This window comes from Akanthomyces muscarius (genome assembly GCF_028009165.1).
Source record: "Akanthomyces muscarius strain Ve6 chromosome Unknown contig_18, whole genome shotgun sequence".
Taxonomy (NCBI): domain Eukaryota; kingdom Fungi; phylum Ascomycota; class Sordariomycetes; order Hypocreales; family Cordycipitaceae; genus Akanthomyces; species Akanthomyces muscarius.
Genome location: NW_026611618.1, coordinates 1225024 through 1245636, shown reverse-complemented (window position 1 = coordinate 1245636; position 20613 = coordinate 1225024). Strand labels below are relative to the sequence as shown.

The 20613-nt window shown below is 53.1% G+C and overlaps 8 protein-coding genes across 9 annotated transcripts; 3 read left to right on the top strand and 5 right to left on the bottom strand.

Annotated features, from left to right (window-relative positions):
- Positions 1–348: 348 nt before the first annotated feature.
- LMH87_008867 (uncharacterized protein) lies at positions 349–1846 on the bottom strand (the record flags this gene model as incomplete). The annotated part of the gene is made up of 4 exons (XM_056202108.1): positions 349–385; positions 576–1071; positions 1150–1608; positions 1795–1846. 4 exons carry the CDS (start codon positions 1844–1846, stop codon positions 349–351), a joined length of 1044 nt encoding a protein of 347 aa, XP_056056703.1.
- A 739-nt stretch (positions 1847–2585) lies between these two features.
- On the bottom strand, positions 2586–3617 carry LMH87_008866 (uncharacterized protein; the record flags this gene model as incomplete). The annotated part of the gene is made up of 4 exons (XM_056202107.1): positions 2586–2711; positions 2768–3249; positions 3362–3469; positions 3569–3617. 4 exons carry the CDS (start codon positions 3615–3617, stop codon positions 2586–2588), a joined length of 765 nt encoding a protein of 254 aa, XP_056056702.1.
- Positions 3618–4615: 998 nt separating this feature from the next.
- Positions 4616–6779, top strand: LMH87_008865 (uncharacterized protein; the record flags this gene model as incomplete). The annotated part of the gene is made up of 5 exons (XM_056202106.1): positions 4616–4849; positions 4971–5140; positions 5197–5326; positions 5389–5760; positions 5823–6779. 5 exons carry the CDS (start codon positions 4616–4618, stop codon positions 6777–6779), a joined length of 1863 nt encoding a protein of 620 aa, XP_056056701.1.
- A 386-nt stretch (positions 6780–7165) lies between these two features.
- Positions 7166–7768, bottom strand: LMH87_008864 (uncharacterized protein; the record flags this gene model as incomplete). The annotated part of the gene is made up of 2 exons (XM_056202105.1): positions 7166–7345; positions 7400–7768. 2 exons carry the CDS (start codon positions 7766–7768, stop codon positions 7166–7168), a joined length of 549 nt encoding a protein of 182 aa, XP_056056700.1.
- Positions 7769–8996: 1228 nt separating this feature from the next.
- On the top strand, positions 8997–10733 carry LMH87_008863 (uncharacterized protein; the record flags this gene model as incomplete). The annotated part of the gene is made up of 5 exons (XM_056202104.1): positions 8997–9032; positions 9241–9325; positions 9415–9464; positions 9541–10672; positions 10729–10733. The coding sequence occupies 5 exons, from the start codon at positions 8997–8999 to the stop codon at positions 10731–10733; spliced, it is 1308 nt and encodes a 435-aa protein (XP_056056699.1).
- An 857-nt stretch (positions 10734–11590) lies between these two features.
- Positions 11591–15715, top strand: LMH87_008862 (uncharacterized protein; the record flags this gene model as incomplete). 2 transcript variants are annotated; one of them, XM_056202102.1, is made up of 1 exon in its annotated part: positions 11591–15715. In XM_056202102.1, the coding sequence occupies one exon, from the start codon at positions 11591–11593 to the stop codon at positions 15713–15715; it is 4125 nt and encodes a 1374-aa protein (XP_056056698.1). The 2 variants fall into 2 exon arrangements, with proteins under 2 accessions (XP_056056698.1, XP_056056697.1); XM_056202103.1 differs by having other exon boundaries at positions 12956–15715.
- Positions 15716–15952: 237 nt separating this feature from the next.
- Positions 15953–17149, bottom strand: LMH87_008861 (uncharacterized protein; the record flags this gene model as incomplete). Its single annotated transcript, XM_056202100.1, has 3 exons — positions 15953–16675; positions 16738–16923; positions 16979–17149. 3 exons carry the CDS (start codon positions 17147–17149, stop codon positions 15953–15955), a joined length of 1080 nt encoding a protein of 359 aa, XP_056056696.1.
- Positions 17150–18387: 1238 nt separating this feature from the next.
- LMH87_008860 (uncharacterized protein) lies at positions 18388–19214 on the bottom strand (the record flags this gene model as incomplete). Its single annotated transcript, XM_056202099.1, has 3 exons — positions 18388–18456; positions 18591–18858; positions 18940–19214. The coding sequence occupies 3 exons, from the start codon at positions 19212–19214 to the stop codon at positions 18388–18390; spliced, it is 612 nt and encodes a 203-aa protein (XP_056056695.1).
- Positions 19215–20613: the final 1399 nt, after the last annotated feature.

Here is a 20613-nt window from a genome sequence, read left to right as displayed (position 1 = left end):
AGACTGGCCAGCAGCACTCTCTTTGCGACAAGATGCGTGATTGTTCATCTAAGAAGCAACTGCTTTGCTCTCTATGAGAAACGAAGAAAACGTTCTATATAAAAATGATGCACGTATTTTTGACGGATCGTGGAGGATCCCGAAAAACTTTCCCCCTGCGAAAGCGTGCTATGATGGGAGCACGCTCCATGGATGCAAAACGCCGTTGTTGAAACCCGTTTCCCACAAATCAAGAAATGACACTTAACCGCAACGCCAAGCGAATGTTTTGCCCCTTCGCGCGAGCATGCTCACGCTCACCGTGACCATATCCAAAGGCGGCCACGAAGAGGTGCCGATTATCTACGCTTAGGACGACTTGTAGGTCTGCTTGGGGAAAGGATACCTGTGGGATGAGGGAAAAGTCGATTAGCACTCTTGTGTAGAAGAAGGGGATTGCTAGGGTTGGGCCGATAATTCTGACGCAAGACGCATAGATGACATATTATGACTTGAAATGAAGATGAAAAGCCAATTTATATCAAGCAATGTGCTTTTCAAAATGCAAAGTGAACAGAGAAAAAGGGTAGACTTACGAAGGTCCAAGCTCCTGGATGCTCAGGCGAGCGAGCCACTGGCCCATGTCAATAGACTCCTCGAGAGACTTGCCCTCGACGATACCAGCGAGGAGACCGCCAGCAAAGGCGTCGCCAGCACCGTTGGTGTCGGTGATCTTAGAAGGGTCAATGGCGTGGACAGGGAACTCCTTGACGGCATCCTCGCCCTGAATGGCGACGAGGGTGGGCTCGGTGCCCTGGGTGATGATGGCAACACGCTTGCGCTTGCCGTTCTCCTTGGGGAGGTTGGCCAGGTGCTTGACGACGTCCTTGGGCTCCTTGGAGGCGAGGTCGTGCGACTCGGCGTACGCGGCAGCCTCGGTCTCGTTGCCGATGACGTAGTCCCAGTAGGGGGCGCTGGCGTCGACGGGCTCCTTGAAGAACTGGGGGATGAAGGGAGCGGAGAGGGACAGAACAAAGATCTTGTTCTTCTCGGCCGCATTCTTGGCGAGCTCCATGATGGCAGGAGGGCAGACTGGAGTGCAAGCGGTCAGTATGATGATACAACTACCATATTAGAAATTCAAGGGAGAGAGATATATGAGAGACATACCGGTGAAGTGGAAGCCACCAATGTAGAAGATATCGGCGTTCTCGGCAAGGGCCCAGATCTCGGGCTTCTTCAGGTGGTCGAGGTCGTAGTGGTTGGCGGCGCCGAGGTCGGTGCAGAGAGAGCGGTTGTGGCCGGTGATAATGGCGCCGCAGCGGCCGGTGGGCTGCTTGGGGTCGACGCGGTACTCGACACGAAGGCCGGCGGCCTTGACGGCATCGTGAAGGGTGGCGGCGTACTTGTCATCGCCGACGCCGCCAAGATAGACGACGCTGTTGGAGGGGAGGATGTACTGGGCGCCGCGGGCGCTGTTCTGGGCGGCGCCGCCGGCGATCAGCTTGGCCTCGTAGTTGTTGAGGAGGTCCTCGTAGAGCGGGACGTGCTTCTCCTCGGCCAGGATGGCGTCGTTGGCCTTGAGCTCGTACTTGTCGAGGAGCTCCTGGTTACCGACGGCCTGGATGTCTGCAGAGAGGTAGCGTTAGTAAACCAAATGCCCCAGGTTCAAGAATAAACCGTTGTGGCGGAGGGAGGCCCTTGTTTTTAAGAAGGGGGTTTTAATACCCCGCGGGCTTTTTTTTTTGGCGCAAATGATTTTGATGCTTCTGTGCTGTCGGAAGCCGAAAAGCAGACAAAACTTGGATTACATACCGAGGAGAGGGTTCTCCAGACAGAGAAGAGAGTATTCCTTGACGGGAGCCATTTTTATATGATCAATTTGGTGGTTTCGGGTGGTTGTTGGGTTCGGGAGGTTCAAGATTCAAGGAGGGGCAGAGGGGAGATTTTATGAAAAGCTATGGCGGGGTCATATCCTGGCGGAACGGGTACCTGGCTGGGCTGGCGCCGCCTGAAGGTACATTTTTTTGAGCTTGTCTGGTACGTACCTGCAACGTAGGGTAAGTGGAAATTTTCAGGCCCGAGCTAAACATCTTGACAGAGGCTGGGACTCTGCTCTGTGAAGCGTACTTGGTATACCAGCTACCTGTTGGCCTTTTCTGGGCCAGGATACAAAGAAACCAGCTGGTTGAATACTACTTCAGCTCCAAGGAGCCGGCTCTGGTTCAATTGCTGCATATAGTGCAGAAGCCGTTTCTAGTACACAATGATTTGCACATAGAATACTGTCTCTGCCATGTCTGTAACGTCAAATATATCGTGTCATTCAACTCGTATTTCCGTTCTCGAGTACTCCAAATAGAACTTGCAGAATCGGCCCTGCAGTTCTCATGTCCCCCATATTCACTGTCTCCTGTCGCCACGCTTTCCGGGCGAATAGGTAGAACAAAGTAAAGAATTTTTTTTGGAAGTGCGCTAAAATGTCATCCATTGTACTTGCTTTTGGTTCTACCATACTACTTCCTTCAGCAGTACCATCCATAGATGTAAGCACGCCACTAGAACACCATCCCAATGAGACCATGAAATCCAGACATCGCCCTGCCTTACTCCTTCGTCTTCTGGGTACCGCGCAGCAGACCTGTTCTGCGGGCGGCAATAAGACCGGCCTTTTGACCCTGGGCGGCGTATCGGGAGATGGTAGAAGCCTTACCAATATGTTGATGGTTACCCTGTTACGATTGTTAGCATCACACTTCGCGCCCACGCATATTTGAGTTGTACGTACACCACCGTGAGGATGGTCAACAGGGTTCATGGCAACACCACGAGTCTTGGGCCAGCTGTTGCGCTTGACGGCGAACTTGTGCTTGGCGCGCGAAGCCTTGAGGAGGGGCTTGTCGGTACGGCCACCACCAGCGACGATACCGATCATGCCACGCGAGCTGGAGTGGACGACCTTCTTGGCACCAGAGGGGAGCTTGATACGGGTCTTGCCCTCATCGGGGTTGTGGCCAACGACGGTGATGTAGCCACCGGAGGTGCGGCCGAGAGTACCACGGTCACCGATCTTCTCCTCGACGTTGGAGACGACGGTACCCTCAGGCATCTCACCGAGAGGGAGGACGTTGCCGACGGTAAGGGCGGCCTTCTTGCCGGCGTAGATGAACTGGCCGGTGTACATGCCCTCGTTGGCGATGAAGGTCTCGGAGACCTGCTTGTACTTGTACGGGTGACGGAAAGTGACCTTGGCGAGGGGAGCACCGCGACCTGCGAATCAACCTGTGTCAGCTTCCTTATTCCACGTTCCTTTCGTTCCAATCGCGCGATTCGAGGCGTCTTGTTCGTCCTTCGTCGTTGATTGTTCCCGGGTTTCACTAACCAGCGTCGTGGATGATGTCCTTGACTACACCACGGACGTATCCATGGCGCTCAGCGTAGTCGAGCGTGCGGAACTTGGCGGGGTTCTTGTTCAGGCGCGTGTTGGCCGCTATTCCCAACGGTTAGTACTTGTCGAAAACACACATTCCGCCGATCGTCGACCTGTTCGAAGCCGCCGTCGAAAATTTCGGTTCTCGGGGGGACTGACTGAAGATGGAGCCACGGCCCTTGCGCTGGTTGCGAATAACTCTACCCATGGCGACTCGTTGTTACTCGAAGAGTATCTATCCGAGTAATTGTTGTTAGTGGCGAGTCGTCGAGATGCGTGGGTTTGGGAGGCCAATTACCTATCTCTTGCCGCTTGGTTGTTTAACGGGAAGCCCTGGCGTTCGCTTGGGGCGACATAATTTTTGTGTGCGGGCCCTGTCCACCGCAAATGAGCAGCCCTTACCACGTGACCCCGGTGGGACGCTGGGATATGTTGCGCCAAAATTTCTCCCTCTGCATGTGGATTTCTCACATGTGGCTAAATAGTAGTGTTTGTGGCTAGTGCTTCCGACCGTCACGTGCAAGCAAGGCCATCTACGCCTTGGAGAGCACGCGTAAAGTGTTCCGCTGACTGACATGCGCGGGAACTTGCCTCTGAGCAGGTCTCATTGTTTTAAAGGTTCAAATGCGAGCCTGGTTCTGCCAATCATTCTCATTGCTGGACACTGTTACAATTCCCTCCTCCTATAGCGAATTATGTCTGCCGCCCCCTTCTCTAAGCTCTCTTGAATTGTCATAGGACGAAGCATCGTGGTCGTTGAAGCCGCCTCGTGCACCGCAACATTTCTCGACCTCTGCAAATTGAAGCAGGGACGCGGTGTTTAGCAACATGCACGTTGCTCCAGCGTACAATTAGATCAATTGTGACGCGTCCACCTCATAGTCCTCTTGAAATCCGCTCTATGCGACAGTTGCAGGGCCATTGAGCTTTGCAAAGTGATGAGGATGAAGGATGACTTATATTTAACACTTGGGATGAAATTGCCTGTCAAATCAGCGGATTGCTCTGTGAAAATTGTAGTAGCGTATTACTGCAGCGGCAATGGCAACCGGGCAGATTGGCCTATGAGCGCTGGCGCGTTGGATTTCGCGGGTCCCCTCGACGCGGTTACTTTTAGTCGCATGCCACGCCTCACATCTGGAACTCTGCACTCCTTGCCTCCTGCAACACCAAACACTATAGAAGGAAGACACCGAAGCTTGCAAAATGGCTTCCGACAATGATTCGTCAGATCTCTCATCGCTCTCCTCACTTTCACCGGTTCCATCCGATGACGAACTTGATGCTGGCCCCGACAGCGGAGCGCCCAAGAAGGGCGGGATTCTGAACTTCTTCTCCAAGGTATCAGAGCAATCGCCTAGGTCGCCATCGCCTCCGCCGAGAAAAAGATCGCCGTCGCCCCCTCACGAATATGTCCTCGCCGATAACCCTGATATTGCTGTACGTACTTCTGCTTTTCGAGCTCTGCATCCTGCTTGCGCTTGCGCGCGGTACGGGCTGTAACCCACTGGATGCGAACTTGGCCACCGCAGCCAGCAGGGGCTCATGCTAACCGGAACAGTTCATTGTCATGTTCAGAAGCCGATTTGTCGATGCGCTGCCCAAATCACTCGCGAACTTCGGTCCTCAGGAGCTGGAGCGCGATGTGGTCGAGCCCATCCCAGGAGACCGCGCAGAACACTTTCTGTGCGCGCTGCTGGGACTGTTACTGAATCGCAAACAGGATGTCAAGTATGACCAGACGCGATCGCTATCCACTCGATTATAACACTGACTTTTTATCACAGACCTGGGCATTACAACAGAGCGCTAGAGGACGCGATTGCGTCGCACAAGGGCCAATGGCCCGCATCGTGGGAGGACAAGAGCCCCTTATCTGGTGGCGGTGGTTTCAACACCATGAATCCTACGGAGAGAGTACGCGCCGCCGAAGCAAATATGAACCAACTTTATAGGTACTAACGATACTTGTTTTATAGCTTACACTCCTGCGAACATTAATTCTATGGACCATGTCTTCCTCCGACAGCGTCAAGAGCGTCATAAACCAAGCCTACAAGCAGAACCGACACGAAGACGATTTGAACCAACCTCGCGCCGTTCAGCCCTGGGGTTCCGATGGCGACAAGAGAAGATACTTTTTGGTGGAGGGCCAAGATGATACTGCCTTCCGCGTGTATAGGGAAAGTAACCCTGCTGGGGCGAACCGTACATGGTGGAGTGTCGCTGGCTCGATTGAGGAACTGAGAGTACTGGCGGAGAAGCTGAGCACGAAAGATGGTGGTCCGAAGGCGAAGAAGCTGAGCAACAAAATGTTACAGGCAATTCCTCGTTTTGAGGTTGGTGAAGAGGTGCGTATTCGAGGAAAATGGCTGATACAGGACACCCCATACTGACGTGCTTGCAAATACAGAAACGAAGACGCCGCGAGTACCGCCAAATGCGCAAGGAGCAATTCAAGAGACCAGAACCAGGCTTTTCGATGTATGAAGGTCGGACGCGTGGCAAGCGCGTCAAGTACACATACTCGGACGATGAGGATATATTCTATTCTGATTCGACCAATCGCCGCTCTACGCGCAATACCGGAGCAAACACACCAGCGGAGTCCGGTCCTGTGACAACAGCCAGTGGGCGCCAAATTCGTGCACCTCCCCGAATGACAGCAGGCGACGACAGCACCGCTGTAAGTGTCCAAGGAGACTACTCGGAGGCTGAGCAAGAAGGCTCTGTTGGGGCTACCGGTAGACCGCGACGATCCGCGACAGCTGGCTCAGCAAACGGTTGGAGTGAAACCAATGGCCGTGGCCGCAGCCGCAGAAGCTCCATGGACTCGGACGATGGTGTGAGCGAAGCTGAATTTGGAGACGACGAAGAGGACGCAGATGCACAGGTCCCGGTGGAATCCGACCCAGAGGAGGATGAGTTTGATGAAGATGAAGCCATGGTCGATGATGATATTGATGAGCGCCGGCAAAGCCTTGTTGTCAACCTCGCAGTCAAAGCACCAAATCTGAAAACCGCTCTCAGCCCCATTGATCTGGCGCCAAATGCACTTCTTGCACCAGACGCGGAGGACCAAAAGCCAGCGCCGGCCGATATGCCAACCACAACAGCTAGTGATGTTGCCATGAAAGACTTGCCTGCACCACAGGCTGAGGCTATAAAGAAATCGGAGTCGCCCACTGGAACCAAGCCAACAGAGCAATCTTCGTATAGGTCCGATACAAAGCCTGAGCAAACTGAACCTGATGCAAAGGCTGTCAACCCTGTTGCTCTTTCTTCGGCATCGCTAGCTTTTCGCGGCAGCCCAGAGAAGAAGCATCTGCAGCCAGCGGCAATGCCGGACATTCTCAATGCGCCTCAATAAGCCGGAGCACAAATGCCTGGCCTTGTTTGATGTTTGATTTCCTTGCAGTTCGGAGTTTGGAATACATGTAGGAAGGTTTCTAGTGATTGAGAAGGAAGAGCAAACAACGGCTTTTGGGGTCATGGTGGCATAGTAATATGGAGTGATTAGCTATGATATAGACCGGGTTTATTATTCTGATATCATGCCGGTTTGCATGTGTTTAGCGTATTAAAAGCATTTTCGGATTACAGTTCTGGTACCCGCGTTGATCATGAGACACGTGAACTGAGGACTAGACGATGTGATGCATTGACGCTTCTAGTCTATTATAACATTATGTGGTATTGTCTGTGTTGCAAAAACAAGGCTGATATATTGGGGAAAGCAAGAGCACATATCCTTCATCATCTACGGTAGTGGCGATGCTGGCCATTGCTGGGAACTGTCCAGTTGTTGACGCCGTACCACCATCTGCGGACTCGGGCGCCGACAGAGTTGCCATGGACCTTGGCATTGCGATTCCACTCTTGCCAGCCGCAAAGCAACAGGTTGTAGATAATTCCTTGCGCTAGAGGCATGATGACCTGTGTAACCCTGTTAGCCAGGAGTAAATATCGCTGCAGGATAGCAGAACATACCTGGTCTCGTGTGGTGATGAGCGCAATCTTCCACCATGTGTCGGCCGCCGCGATGCTCTTGAGGTAGCTCTGCTCGAAGCGCAGGTCAGGCAGAGGCGGCAGCACCTGACGCTGACGACGCGGACGCTTGAGGACGCTATATGGGATATCCTCATCGTCATCATCAATGTCGTCGAGCTGCTCGGCGGCATTGTTTCGCAGCGCGTCATAGTCGTACTTTTCGTCCAGAACCTCCTTGTCATCGGCGGCAGTGCCTGGTGCCATGTCGACGGCGGGGTCCGGATTGCTTCTAATATGGCTTGCTTGTATGGTGCTGGCAATCTCGGTCGGGAGCTCCGTCAAGAACGCATCTTGCGAGGCGGAAGCCATGATGGCGATCTATGTGAAGACGGTGGTGGAGGAGAGAGGGGGAGTGTCGATTCGTGAAACGCGCTTGTCAGACTGGAGCGCACGGCATGCAAGTAAATTGCCCTTGCGAATGCCTTGCCCTTGGTTGTGATTGTTCACAAGGGTTCGTTCGGATGCTCGATGAGGAAATCAAATCGTCCAGGCTATTCAGACAGCTTGGAATCGGAGGCTTGCCGCCTTTGGTTGAAGCATGCTCCAGTGCTGCCAGTTGAAGAGATCCACTGTTATTGGTACAGTGAGCGCGGAGTAGCAAGATCCACAAGCTGCCTGTGAGCCACAGCAGCCACATAGGGCTTGATGGCAAAGACAGTCAGCCGCTACAGTGGAACCAGGCACCTAGGTTTGGTAGGTACGCGGGAGGGGGGTGTTTTTGGACAGGGTACCTAGGCAAGAGGTCCTCCGTTTGCTACGTTTTCCTCCTATCGTGTCAGGATGTTAGGGCACCCAGTTATATCAGAAAATTTGTATCTTTTTTCTGAAACGTGTTAAGTCTTCTAATATCCTTACAGGATGGGAGGAATACATATTAATTCTAATACTGTATTTGACCCCGGGAAACAGCCCCCTCGCGCGTAAGAGGTAGGGTAGCTAGGTACAGTACTGAACGGCGCTGGAACAGCCAGAGTACAGCACGCATAAGTGGGCCATGTCAGGGACCTAGGTAATAATGCACCGTCAAAGGCACGCATCGTGGCACAAAATGCGGTGATGAGAACAAGGCAGAAAGAAGTACGGAGTGAGCCTTTCGACATTATTATGGCGACTCAGACCGCCCATCAAAAGCGGTCCTCGCGCAGCAGTGGCGGGTACCATCGCCTCTGTTATTGCGCGTGATGACACTTGCTACCAGTGCAGCAGGGACAGCCTGGCCCGACTCTTACCAGTGACACTGCAACTGACGTGCAGTCGAGCCCAGCGCATCCACAACACCACCGCGCCCCCAAGCTAGCGAGACAACCAATCCACTGGCTAGGTACAGCAAACTACCTACTTACAGCGGCTCGCTCCTCTGAAAAATCCGTTCCCCGGCGGTCTTGGACGAAAATCTGGAAGCCCTCCAAACTTTGAACAAAACATCTCCTGCAGCATAGGCGTCACCACCCCCTCGTGAACGCCATCTGCTCAATTCCCTCGTCTTTGTTCGACCGGAAAAGCGGCTGCGCATTTGTTTCTCCAAAACACCGCCAAGATGAACTCCGAGCAGAACGGCGAAGCCGAGAGAAACGTACGTCGAAATTGCCCCTCGTCTCGTCCACCCCTCTGTGTGCGCTCCCATCTGTGGGAAAATTTACGCGCCATACCTTTTTTTTTTTGGCGATGCCCCTCACTGTTGTCACGCTTGGGCTGCCCCGCGCCGCGACGACGAGGCACACGACACTTTCTGCGAATATTCGAATCAAAATGGCTGACTTGTGGTTTTCGCCGCCATATAGATTGAGATCTGGAAGATCAAGAAGCTCATCAAGCGTCTTGAGGCTGCCCGTGGCAATGGCACATCCATGATTTCCCTCATCATCCGTACGTCTACGCTCCGCCACCGCTCGTTGCTGCCTGGCGCGCCACACCACTCTCGAAAAAAAGCGACCATTGACTCACGCCGTGCACAGCTCCCAAGGATCAGGTTTCTCGAATTGCCAAGATGTTGGCTGAAGAATACGTACGACCAGCTCCCGCATACCGCGCAGCTCTGCGCTCCACCACACCAGTGACCAATCGCTAACTTGCGCCTACAGGGCACTGCTTCCAACATCAAGTCTCGAGTCAACAGACAATCCGTCCTGTCCGCCATTACTTCCACCCAAAGCAGACTGAAGCTCTACAACAAGGTCCCGCCGAATGGCCTTGTCGTTTACTGTGGTGAAATCCTGACCCAGGAAGGCAAGGAAAAGAAGGTCAACATTGACTTTGAGCCCTTCAAGCCCATCAACACCTCTCTCTACCTCTGCGACAACAAGTTCCACACCGAAGCTCTCGCTGAATTGCTTGATTCCGACCAAAAGTTTGGCTTCATCATCATGGATGGTCACAGCACCCTTTTTGGCACACTCAGCGGCAACACCCGTGAAGTCGTTCACAAGTTCTCCGTCGACTTGCCCAAGAAGCACGGCCGTGGTGGTCAGTCTGCGCTGCGTTTCTCTCGTCTGCGTGATGAGAAACGTCACAACTACGTCCGAAAGGTTGCCGAGATCGCTGTCCAAAACTTCATCACTAACGACAAGCCCAACGTTGCCGGTCTCGTCCTCGCTGGTTCTGCCGACTTCAAGAACGACCTCAACGGTTCTGACATGTTCGATCCTCGCCTGCAGACCAAGGTCATCAAGGTCGTGGATGTGTCCTACGGTGGTGATAACGGTTTCAACCAGGCTATTGAGCTGTCCTCGGAGACACTCGGCAATGTGAAGTTCGTCCAGGAGAAGAAGCTGATCGGAAAGTACTTCGACGAGATCAGCCAGGACACCGGCAAGGTCTGCTACGGTATCGAAGACACTCTCAAGGCGCTTGAGCTCGGTGCAGTCGAAACCCTCATCGTCTTCGAGAACCTGGAGATTGGTCGATGGGTCCTCAAGGACAGCGAGGGCAAGGAGCACGTCCTTAACTACACCAAGCAGCAAGAGGCTCTCAACAAGGATAAATTCCTTGATACCGCCACCGGCCAGGAGATGGACGTCGTCACCCAAGGCTCCTTCCTCGAATGGATCGCTGAGCACTACAAGGATTTTGGTGCCACGCTCGAGTTTGTCTCCGACCGTTCCACTGAAGGCAACCAGTTCGTAAAGGGCTTCGGTGGCATTGGCGGTATTCTCCGCTACAAGGTCAACTTTGAACAGTTGGCTGACGATTCTGACGATGATGACTACTACGACGGTTAGTTGAACCTCGCTATTTCCCTTACAACTGATCGCGTTCCTGACAAGAATTAGATTGACCTGTGGATACCCTCGTGGACAACGAGGGCGGCTCTCAAGTTCAAGCGTCCACAGACGACAACACCAACGACTGGCGTCATGAGGCTCCACGGTCCAGCGCGGCTCCGCCGTCTGTTGCCAAAAGGCGACTGACGGCGTTCAACGGCGCCCGGCCCGCTCACCAAAGCCACCAGGCGTCTCGACCAAGCCCACTGCGAGCAATGATGTCGACGAATTGAATTTGACCAAAACCAGATCGAAGGTACGACCGCACCCCAGGCTATAGCGCTCAGGCTTTCATGCTCACGCTATCACTTAGATGACCAGCCTCTTTGCCACATGATGAATGAATGATATTGATGGCATTGGACTGCAAAAGTTACAAATGCAAGTAGAATTCTTGCAACATCAAGATAGAGCACAATACATTATTACTTTAGTTTCGGCGTATAGATGATGGGGAGTTGAACCCGTTTCAAGCTGCATGGCGAATGATATGTATTGTGGAGATGTGACAAACTACCTATCTTAGATGATCCATTTGCTGGCCTGCTTGGCCTGCCATCTTATTTAAGTTTTCAGTACATTCAAGATTTTGTCACCAATTTAACTACGAGAATCGAAGGTAGTGACGCTGAAGAACGTAGTGGACGCGAGTGTGGCGCTGAAGTGGGCGGAGCCAGGGGCGCCCGTTGGCGCCTGCAGAAGCTCGCTTCAATGACAACTCGTCTCGACCCCCATAGCTCCGAGCTTAGAACCAAACAACAATACAGCTCGCTGGCCAAACACCATCGCCACCAGCAGGACTCTGCATATTCGGTCAGCCATGGGAATCCAAATCTGAAATATACATTTTCCAACCAATTCTGCGGCAACGATGGATCCAGCAAGCTTATCGCAGCCTTCGAAGCGCAGCATTCCCGTCGGCCTGCTGGAAGCTGCGCTCGACTCGCCGACCTTTCGATCGACCGCCTTGCACTTTGCTGAACAAATCGAGGCCATAGAGAAATGGCTAAACAATTATGTGAATTCGACATCGAAGCTCCTTCACGACTTCTTGGCTCTCGAAGACACGATCAACTCATACCTCGCCAAGACGGCAGCCCCGGTCGGTGACACCCTGCTCGACAGCGACTATACCTTGCTGGCACTTAAGAGGGTCGGGGAGGGGTCGCGCGAATGGCTCACACAGATGCAAGGTGGCATGAAGCGCATGGAATCGACCGTTGTCGAGCCCATCCGTGCCTTCATGAATGGCGAACTACGCAACTTCAAGGATACCCGGCGTGGCCTCGAGACCGCGCAACGAACCTACGATTCAACGCTAGCTCGCTATGTCGGACAGCACAAGACGAAAGAGCCATCTGCATTGAGGGAGGATGCATTTTCTGTGTTTGAAAGTCGCAAGATTTATCTGCAAGCATCGATCGACTTTTGCCAGGCCGTTCCCCAGCTTCGATCCGCCATCGACCGGCTACTCGTAACCGTGTGCAGTGACATCTGGAAGGAGATCAAAGGCTCGCGGGATGCGACTGCCAATGCAATGCGCTGGAGCCGTGAGATGGAACGTGTCCGCGGCTGGTCCAGAGAGATGGAGGCCGCTGATGCTGTCTTCCGACGCGAACTACAGGCAGCCAAGAAGAATATATACGACTTGGCCATCGAGAATGTCAAGCCATCTCGAGAACTTGAAGACTACAACGTGTCAACGATTCCGTTTCTACGCTCACGTGGGCCTGTGAATCTACAACCCAAGAATGACTCTACTGCTGTTTCTGCTAAGCAGGGTTGGCTCTTTTTGCGTGTGCTGTCCAACAAACCCACCAGATATACCTGGATTCGAAGATGGCACTATTGTAGAGACGGAGTCTTTGGTTGGCTAATTCCTGGGACACAGGGTGTCCTTCAGGGTGATGAGATCGGGGTTCTGCTCTGCAATGCCAGACCTGCTGTCGGTGAAGAGAGGCGCTTCTGCTTCGAAATCAAGACTAAGGATCAGTCCTTAGTCCTTCAGGCGGAGAACCAAAAAGAGCTGACTGAGTGGCTTGAAGTTTTTGAAGTTACAAAAAAAGAAGCTTTCAACACCAGCCGTGGGAGAAGCACGAGCTCCATGTCTCGCAGCGACCCTGCATTTTCCATCAATCCCCCGAGCGCTCCCGAGTTCTCTGCCAACAGCATTGATACACACATCACTGCTTCCGACGATGCTGCAGTGGGCCTTGAGCGAGCGGGGACTACGCTCATGCCACCTGGCGATCACAACATGGCCCGTCATAGTGTTGACATAAGCCCTGCTGGCACTGTACCGCGGAGGTCCTTTACGGCTCTTGGAAAGGAACTTAGCAAGGACTTGGTCACCCGTGAAGACGGCGAAACTGGCAGAGAGCATGCTGCGCGCATCATCCAGAAATTGGATCTTCATAGAAAATCAACCTTTGGCACTGTTAACGAGGGCACAACGCCTAGCCCTGCTTTGCCGGCTTCCGGCAGCGGCATTGCTAGCTTGATATCGGCAAGCCATAATATGCTGCCAGGATACCCCCACCCACTACTCTCCCCAAGTGTTGCAAAGAGAGGTGCCCTGCTCCCAAAGCTTGATAGCCAGTTGGGTTCCTTGGCACCGTCAACGTTGGAAAAGCCGCCTGTTTTCACGACTCTCAGCCGAGCAGCGGCTATTCATGCCGCCGACAAATCATCATTGGGAGAGTCCCGAAAGAAACTTCCTGCTTCCATTGTTGCCAACTACTGGGGGACGAATATCTGGGCCGCCTCGGATAATCATCACCAACCCGTGCTGCCCAGGAGAGAGGCTGACGATCCTATTGGCGTGGTGCTACCGGAAGGCATGCAGACCACGCTCAGCACACCCTCAAAGGAAAAGACACCAAGTGAACTCTTTCCGACCAATTATCCAACAGAGCTGCGGTTACAGACTGCGCAGTTCAAGCTGCTGTTTCCCGATGTACAGGGAGACGAAAAGCTTGTGCTCGTTTTCAGAGCATCCTGGTCCTTCAAGGCGGCCAAAGACTCGCATCAAAGCTCCTTTGCTGGCGATGGCAGAGTCTATGTCACTCCGGACTATATATATTTTTATAGTCAGCGCATGGGCCTCATCACAACCTTTTCCGTCAGCCTGGACATCATTGCAGAAGTGACTGCACGCTCCGGCCCAGACTCTGATACTATAACATTCCGCCTGGGTGAAGATTCAGGAGAGACTCTGTGGGAAGAAATCAACCTGAAGGTGTACTTAGATGACCTTCATCTGCTACACAGTCGCCTCAACCTTATCATTGACAACATTCAAGCCGAAGAGCCTGCTAACACCGAGAACTTGATTTTCGCCCTCATCAACCTCGAAAGAGCAGAGGAGAGGCCTAGTCCAAGCATTGACGGCTGGGACGATTCGTCAGTCTATACCCCAATTGACGCTGGCAGTTCCAGCAGAAGCCTTGGTCGTTCTCCGATCGAGTTTACCCCGCGCCTACGACACTCGCAGTCGCGTCAAAAATTACTCCCCAAGATCCACCTGCCAAGTCGACCTGTTGAGTACGAGCCAGAGAACATGACGGAGATGGCGGCCGAGCGTCATTTTGAAATCAGCGCCAAAGCCTGTTTTCACGTCTTGTTTGGTGATAAGAGCTTCGTGTTTCCCAAGCTATATTTTGAACATCGTGCTCAACAGATTGCCCAAGGACCGTGGGTTCTGGTAGACCAAGGCCGAATGCGCCGCGAGTTCCAGTTCAAAGTCAACTATACGGACATGCTTGGGCGCGAGAAGAGTGCTGATGTTAAAGATGAGCAAACGATCGATCTTTTCAGCGACCATGTCACGTACGTGGTTACGCATACCAAGACGGCGTGGCACCTACCGCACTCAACATCGTTCAAGCTTATTTCGAAGATTGTCATCACGCACGTGGCAAAGTCTAAATGCAAACTCGCCATCTGGGTGAAAATTGATTGGTCAAGAACTCCAGCATTGTCGAAGAACTTGGTGGAGCGCCAGGCTTTACGCGACATAAAGAGCCAAGCAGATGAGCTGGCAGAAATTGCAACTGACCAGGTGCGCAAACTTGGATCCCGCTCCAGGACGAACAGAGCCATTCACGTCTATGGTCAAGTCGGCAATCAAACGCAGGTCGTTGTCTTCTCGCCTGGCTCTACAGACTCGACAAAGAAGCAGGCGGCCACTCCGCGCACACTTACATCGATGGTCTTCGATACGGTGCGGTCCTTCACAGAGAGCTGCATTACATCTGTCATTATGTGGACTTTTGGTGGCATGAAGCGACTCTATGATATTATCACGGCCCATCGCGTTATCATTGCCTTGCTCTTGTTGAGCGGCCTTCTCAATGTATTGTTCACGTCTTCTGGTACTTTGACATGGTGGCAAGAGCGCAGTGCCGCGCGACTCATGCGCCGCATTGGTGTGATGCCACATCCTATTATGAGCAAAGCAATATACTTCTCTGACCTTGCCGAGGCTACTGGCGCCGGTGGCCTTGCCGCAACCCTTGCCAACGAAAACAGCACCTGCTACGACACGTTTGCAGACTTGATGAAGGCGGCCGACTTGGATGCGCCGTGGGAAGAGTCTGGCAGCAGCTTGGCGCCGGCGAGCCGCTCCACTGCCCGTCGCATCCGTCGCACAAGGCAGCGTCTCGGTACGTATCGACATGATCTGCTGGTGGCTATGCGAGTGGTCAACAGCATCGAGCGCGAAATGATGCAGTCAGAGTGGGAGAATTGGCTGGCAAACGAGAACACGCTTTGCGACGAACTGGGTCATGTGCTTGGCATGAAAGAGGAGCAGACTGAGTACAGGGCGGCTTTTGACAAGTCTCCCCAGGGACAAAAGGTCTGGGAACCGATCCCAGATCAACAGGTGGAGGAGCTGAAGCTATGGCAGAAGTCGCACTGCAGCAGCTGCCGAACAGATTATAAAAGTGTGATGAGAGACAGGCTTGAGGAGCAAAAGCGACAGAGGGCACTGTAAAATTTTGAAAAGGCCATTTCTTTCTTGCGAAGCGACTCACTTTTTCTTTCTTGTGTATGTGTATGTATTGGGCAGGCAAGAAACATGAGCTTAATTGGAGGAATGCGGCATCAACCGGAGCCAACACGGGTACTCGTTTCGGTGGAAGTTCATATGGCTTTTGCCCTCTTTTATTATTGTTCGTAAATACGAGAATATGCATCTGTACGTCTATTTAAATTCGTGAAACAGGCTTGCTTACTTGAGGTCAGCGAAGCCCATGGTCTCGTCATCCACATTGTGATCAATGTAACGACCCTGGAAGAAGGCCTGGCCGACGAGCCAATTGCTGCCGAAGTCAGCCGTGCCAAAAATACTAGCGGTGCAGTCGTTGCCCTTTTCATCCTGCTTAAAGGCGAGCGCTTTAGGGTCAATGTTGAAATTCTTGCCGCCAAGGTTAAAGCCCACAGTAGGGGGCTTTGCGCAGTCGTAGTGACCCTCGATAGTGCTGCCGGTATTCTTCGCTGTAATGCCAGCGGCTTTGAAAAGCTTTTTGACAGCCTCCTTGGGGCCGAAAATGACCGTGGTGCCCGAGTCAGTAGTGATGGCGATATTACCAACGACTGTCTTGCCGTTGACGGTGGCGCTGCCGTTGAGGGCCCAAAGGCCCGTCGTTGGGACGGCGGTGAGCTCACCGGAGAACTCGTCGGTGGCAACGGTGCCGTAGTGCAGCTGGCCGGTGCCGTCGGTGCGGAAAGCAAGGCCGAATCGGCAGGCGGACAGGGCCCCAGAATCGCACAGGGAGAGAAAGAAGGGCTTCTCGCGGAGAGCAGCCCTGTCCAGGCCGGCGTAGCCAATGAGGCCGTCGTGAGGGAAGGTGGGAGGCGCACTTGGGCTGTCAATGGCGCCGAGGGCTTGCTGCGAGACGGTGAGATTGGCGCCAAGCTGGGTAATAACGTCGTGGTACACCTGACCAGAGGCCTGCATGGGAACAGAATTAGCATCGCTGAGCACGAAGGCCTTGTGCACAGGACAGTACTCACGGCAAGGGAGCCTGAACCATCGGGGTTCGTCGTCGAGTACGCAATTCTGAAACGACGTTTTTGATCCTGAGAGGTAGAGCTGGGCTGGTAGATGCCAGGGTTCATGATGGCATCTGAGGAGCCAGTGTCGATCAGGATCTCGAGATCCTTGCTGGCGCCGATGGTGAAGTGAGAGAACCAGAATCCCTAGTGATGCGAGATTAGAGACAGCCCTGCTTGCCTGAATCATGCGTCAACTTACTTGCTCATTTACGAGCGACCCATCGCCAGTAGAAGCAAGGGCGAGGCTCTTGAAAGCAGCAACACCCTTGGCGGTGTCCGCACCAGCCTTGCGGAAGTACACGGGGTGCGACGAGTCTGCAGTGACGGCCTGGGCCGCAGCCAAGAAGGCGAGGACATTCTTCAGCGACATGACGACGGAATGCTGCGGCGACGACAAGATATGAAATGAGAAAAAGCTGCCTGAAGAGTCTGAAAGGATCGAAGTGGGCGCACGTCACGATATATATACATGCACCAGCACATGCGCGGACCTTTCGCCATGCAGAGTCGCATTAATAGTGGGCGATGCCTAGTTGACCTTCTAGATGGAGCGCAGGATCGGCCTCCCACCGTAGATGGCAAGTGGCCGGAGCTAATCTCGTTGTATTGCAGAATGTAACAGGCGTCACTCGAAGGCCCAACGATGACGGGGAAAAAACAAATCTAGGAGAAATTGCTTTGGGCATAACCTGGTTCGTGGTGAGACACTGTCTAGTATCGGGACAATCCTCCAAGGTCTGCCGTGTCTGCCAACGAACATGACGACGGGCCGAAAGCTTAAAAGTGGCCCGCACGCGAAGACAGTGTTTGTGATACGAACGGAGGAGGAGAAGGATTAAATGAATGACGATCAAACCATAATCGAGACCCCGGTCCGTTGGTGCTTACTGGAAGCCAGGCTGCGCTGGGGGAAAGGAGCTGCGCCAATAACGTTAGCTGCCAGGAACAACGCGACTAATAAAGTTCCATGCACTAATCGCGCCGCGTGCGCGACCTTCTACATGTGGCAGGTTCGCCGTGCCGAAGGCCGAGGGGTGGTGTGCCACACTAAAGACGGCGAGGGGATGCAGACTAAAGTTCCTTTGTGGAAGGAATCTTGACCGATTCAGCGCAATAAAGTTCACCGAGTTGTGATGCAAGGCGGCGCTAAAAAGAAAAAAAAAAAAAAAGAACGCTGACGCCTGCAAGTTACTGTAAGAAGAAAAATTAGAAGAAAGGGGCAAAAAACAGGGCAAATATGAAAAGTAGGAGAAACGAGAAAAAATCGAGAAAAGAGGAACACAAGAGAGAGTAAGATCAAGTCAGAGAATCAAAAGCAAAAGATATAACAAATCACTGCTTCTAATTGAGCGAATGCTGGAAGTAGCGATGCGTGGATCCAACGTTTTGGGTTTTATTTGCGAACAACAGTTAAGATAGAGACAGAGGAAGCTAGCTTAAAGAGAAGAGCGACGAGAACTCGACATTTCCGACAGAACTGTACGTGACTCGTAGTTTATCCACCACCAGAGACACCGAGGCTGCGCAGACCTTGAGGGGAACAAAAAGCGATGTCTCTGCCGAGGACAATCAAAGGAGCCACATTCCAATCTCCCCACGTTTTTCCCTTTAATGTCTGGGGCAGCCTCTCCACTTGACGCCAAACTTGACCGTGAGCTTGCCGCTAACGTGATCGACCTAGATTTAAAAAGCGTTGCATCAGCACAGTGTATCTCCGTTTCCGGAGGAGAGGGACTTGTATGATTCTTGCACCGATAGATGGTGTGACCGAGTCAGGCAAGCAGGCTCGCCTCGGCAGTTGTTCAACTTACAGCAATGAGGGCGGGGAGGTGAGTCGGGCTGATGTTGCAAGCAGTGTTCATGTTGAGAATGGCAGTGCTGCCGCCGCAGGGGGACCAGGACTCGATGCCGGCGCGGCTCTGCAGATCAAAGTTGCCGCTGTAGTGGCCGGGCAGGCTGATGCCGTAGTCGACGTGCTGCGCGCCGTTGCCGGTGAAGGAAAAGGTGTTGGTGCACTGGCCCTTGGCGCCCCTGGGGATCTCGGCGAAGCCAATCATGTCTGTGTCGAGAATGGAGAACCTGTTTCATGTTTTGTTAGATGCTCCCGGGAATAGTCCCAATTGCAGTGGGAAAACGGCGGCCGGTGCAGGGGAGACGTACTGGAAGCCCTGATCAAACTCCATGTTCAGGGTGAGCTTGCAGTTCTTGCGCCAGTCAATGGCCTTGGTACCGGGACCTGTCTGGACTTGGTAGGCCGAAAAGGTCGCCTCGAAGAGACTGCCAGTGGCATCGACCTGGACGTCAGCGGTGCCGGCAGGGCAGCCGCTGCCGAGAAGGCTCACGCCACGGATCTTGACCTTGGAAGGGGACGAGCCACCGGAGGGAGCAGCAGCGGCAAAGCCGATAATGGGCACAAGGGCGTTGATGAACTTCATTTTCGGCAGTTGGCTTTGAAGAACGTTGGGGAGAGAGTTGGAGTTGTGCAGTATGTGTCTGTCTGAGGAGTGAGAGGCTTTTGTCTTGGTGTTGCAAGTTTCTTCCAGAGGCGAGGTATTCGGCACCTTTTATATTCGCAAATTTGCTGCTTATGTTCTTCTTTTACTCTATTCTCGAAAGTGCATCCTGAAGCTGAGATGCCTGACCACGACGTGGCTGGACGACAGCTGTCCAGTAAGAAGAGCAAGAAGCCATCTTGACCACGCCCAATACGGGCCTTGGCGGCTGCTGAAAGCCATGTAGGCGCAGCTAGACGTTTGTAAGACAAGAGGCTGCGAAGGCGTCAAATGGAGCTTCTTCGTGGCTTCTGTGATGGCAAGTATTGATTTTGGGCAGTTGGGCGTGCGTGCTCCTCCCAGCAAAGCTCAACAAACTCAAGAAACGAGAGCTTTCCCGCTTCACATTCTCTAGCGCCTCGAAGACTGAAATTCCAGTGATAATATGAACCAAAGAAACCAGCCGAGCTAGATCGACCGCACACACTCCATATCGAGACGGCAGAAGAGTGGTCACATAACGGCCGTCATCGTCATGCATTCGCTTTCGCGCAGGTGACAGCCTGCACGTATTGGCTGTGCACCCTTGAATTTTGCTGCCAGAAATAGCGCAAAGAATCACTTTGTGCAAGAGCAGCATAAAAAAAGGAGCTGAGATTGCCAGGGCGCAACGGTGAGCCTGTCGCTGCTGGACCCTTCTCGAACACGATCGGACTTGGGGCGGTCAGCAGATGGCTGCATATTGGTACCCAACTGCCGGGTCGAAAGGGACCCACGAGGAATCGGGGAAAAGGAAAATCGGGTGATCGGCATACAATGGGCGATGCTAGACCGGTCTTTGACAACTTCAAGGCTGAATTGCAGCGCCCAATTCAGCTGGTGGCCTGGTTGGGCAGTCAATAAGACGCCACCACGACGAGCGCATTGTCAAATAACTGGATGGCCCTCGTCCAATGGTATATTTAAGCATATATACATGCAAATAACTCTCATCTACCATGTAAACTATTAGAGACACATGTTTGCTTTTGAGCGCCACCATGGCGCACGCAGATGAAACAGTGACCGAGCCCTACGCCAACACGCTGCTGCACTGCATATGGCCACGACTGCGATGATGGGGGCCTGAAATATATCCTACGGGCAGCCACTTCGTGTTTCAATCCGTATGGCATCGGGGCTGAGTAGCGAGAGAAGCATTGTTCATTTTCTGCCTGCAGAAAACCCAGAGATTCGCCAAAGCAAAGAACAGTTTGGTACCACAACAGGAAAGAGGCGTTATTGGGGGATGACTGACAGCCTGAGCTGGCGCTTCAGTTCGTGTTCACGATCATGGAAGATT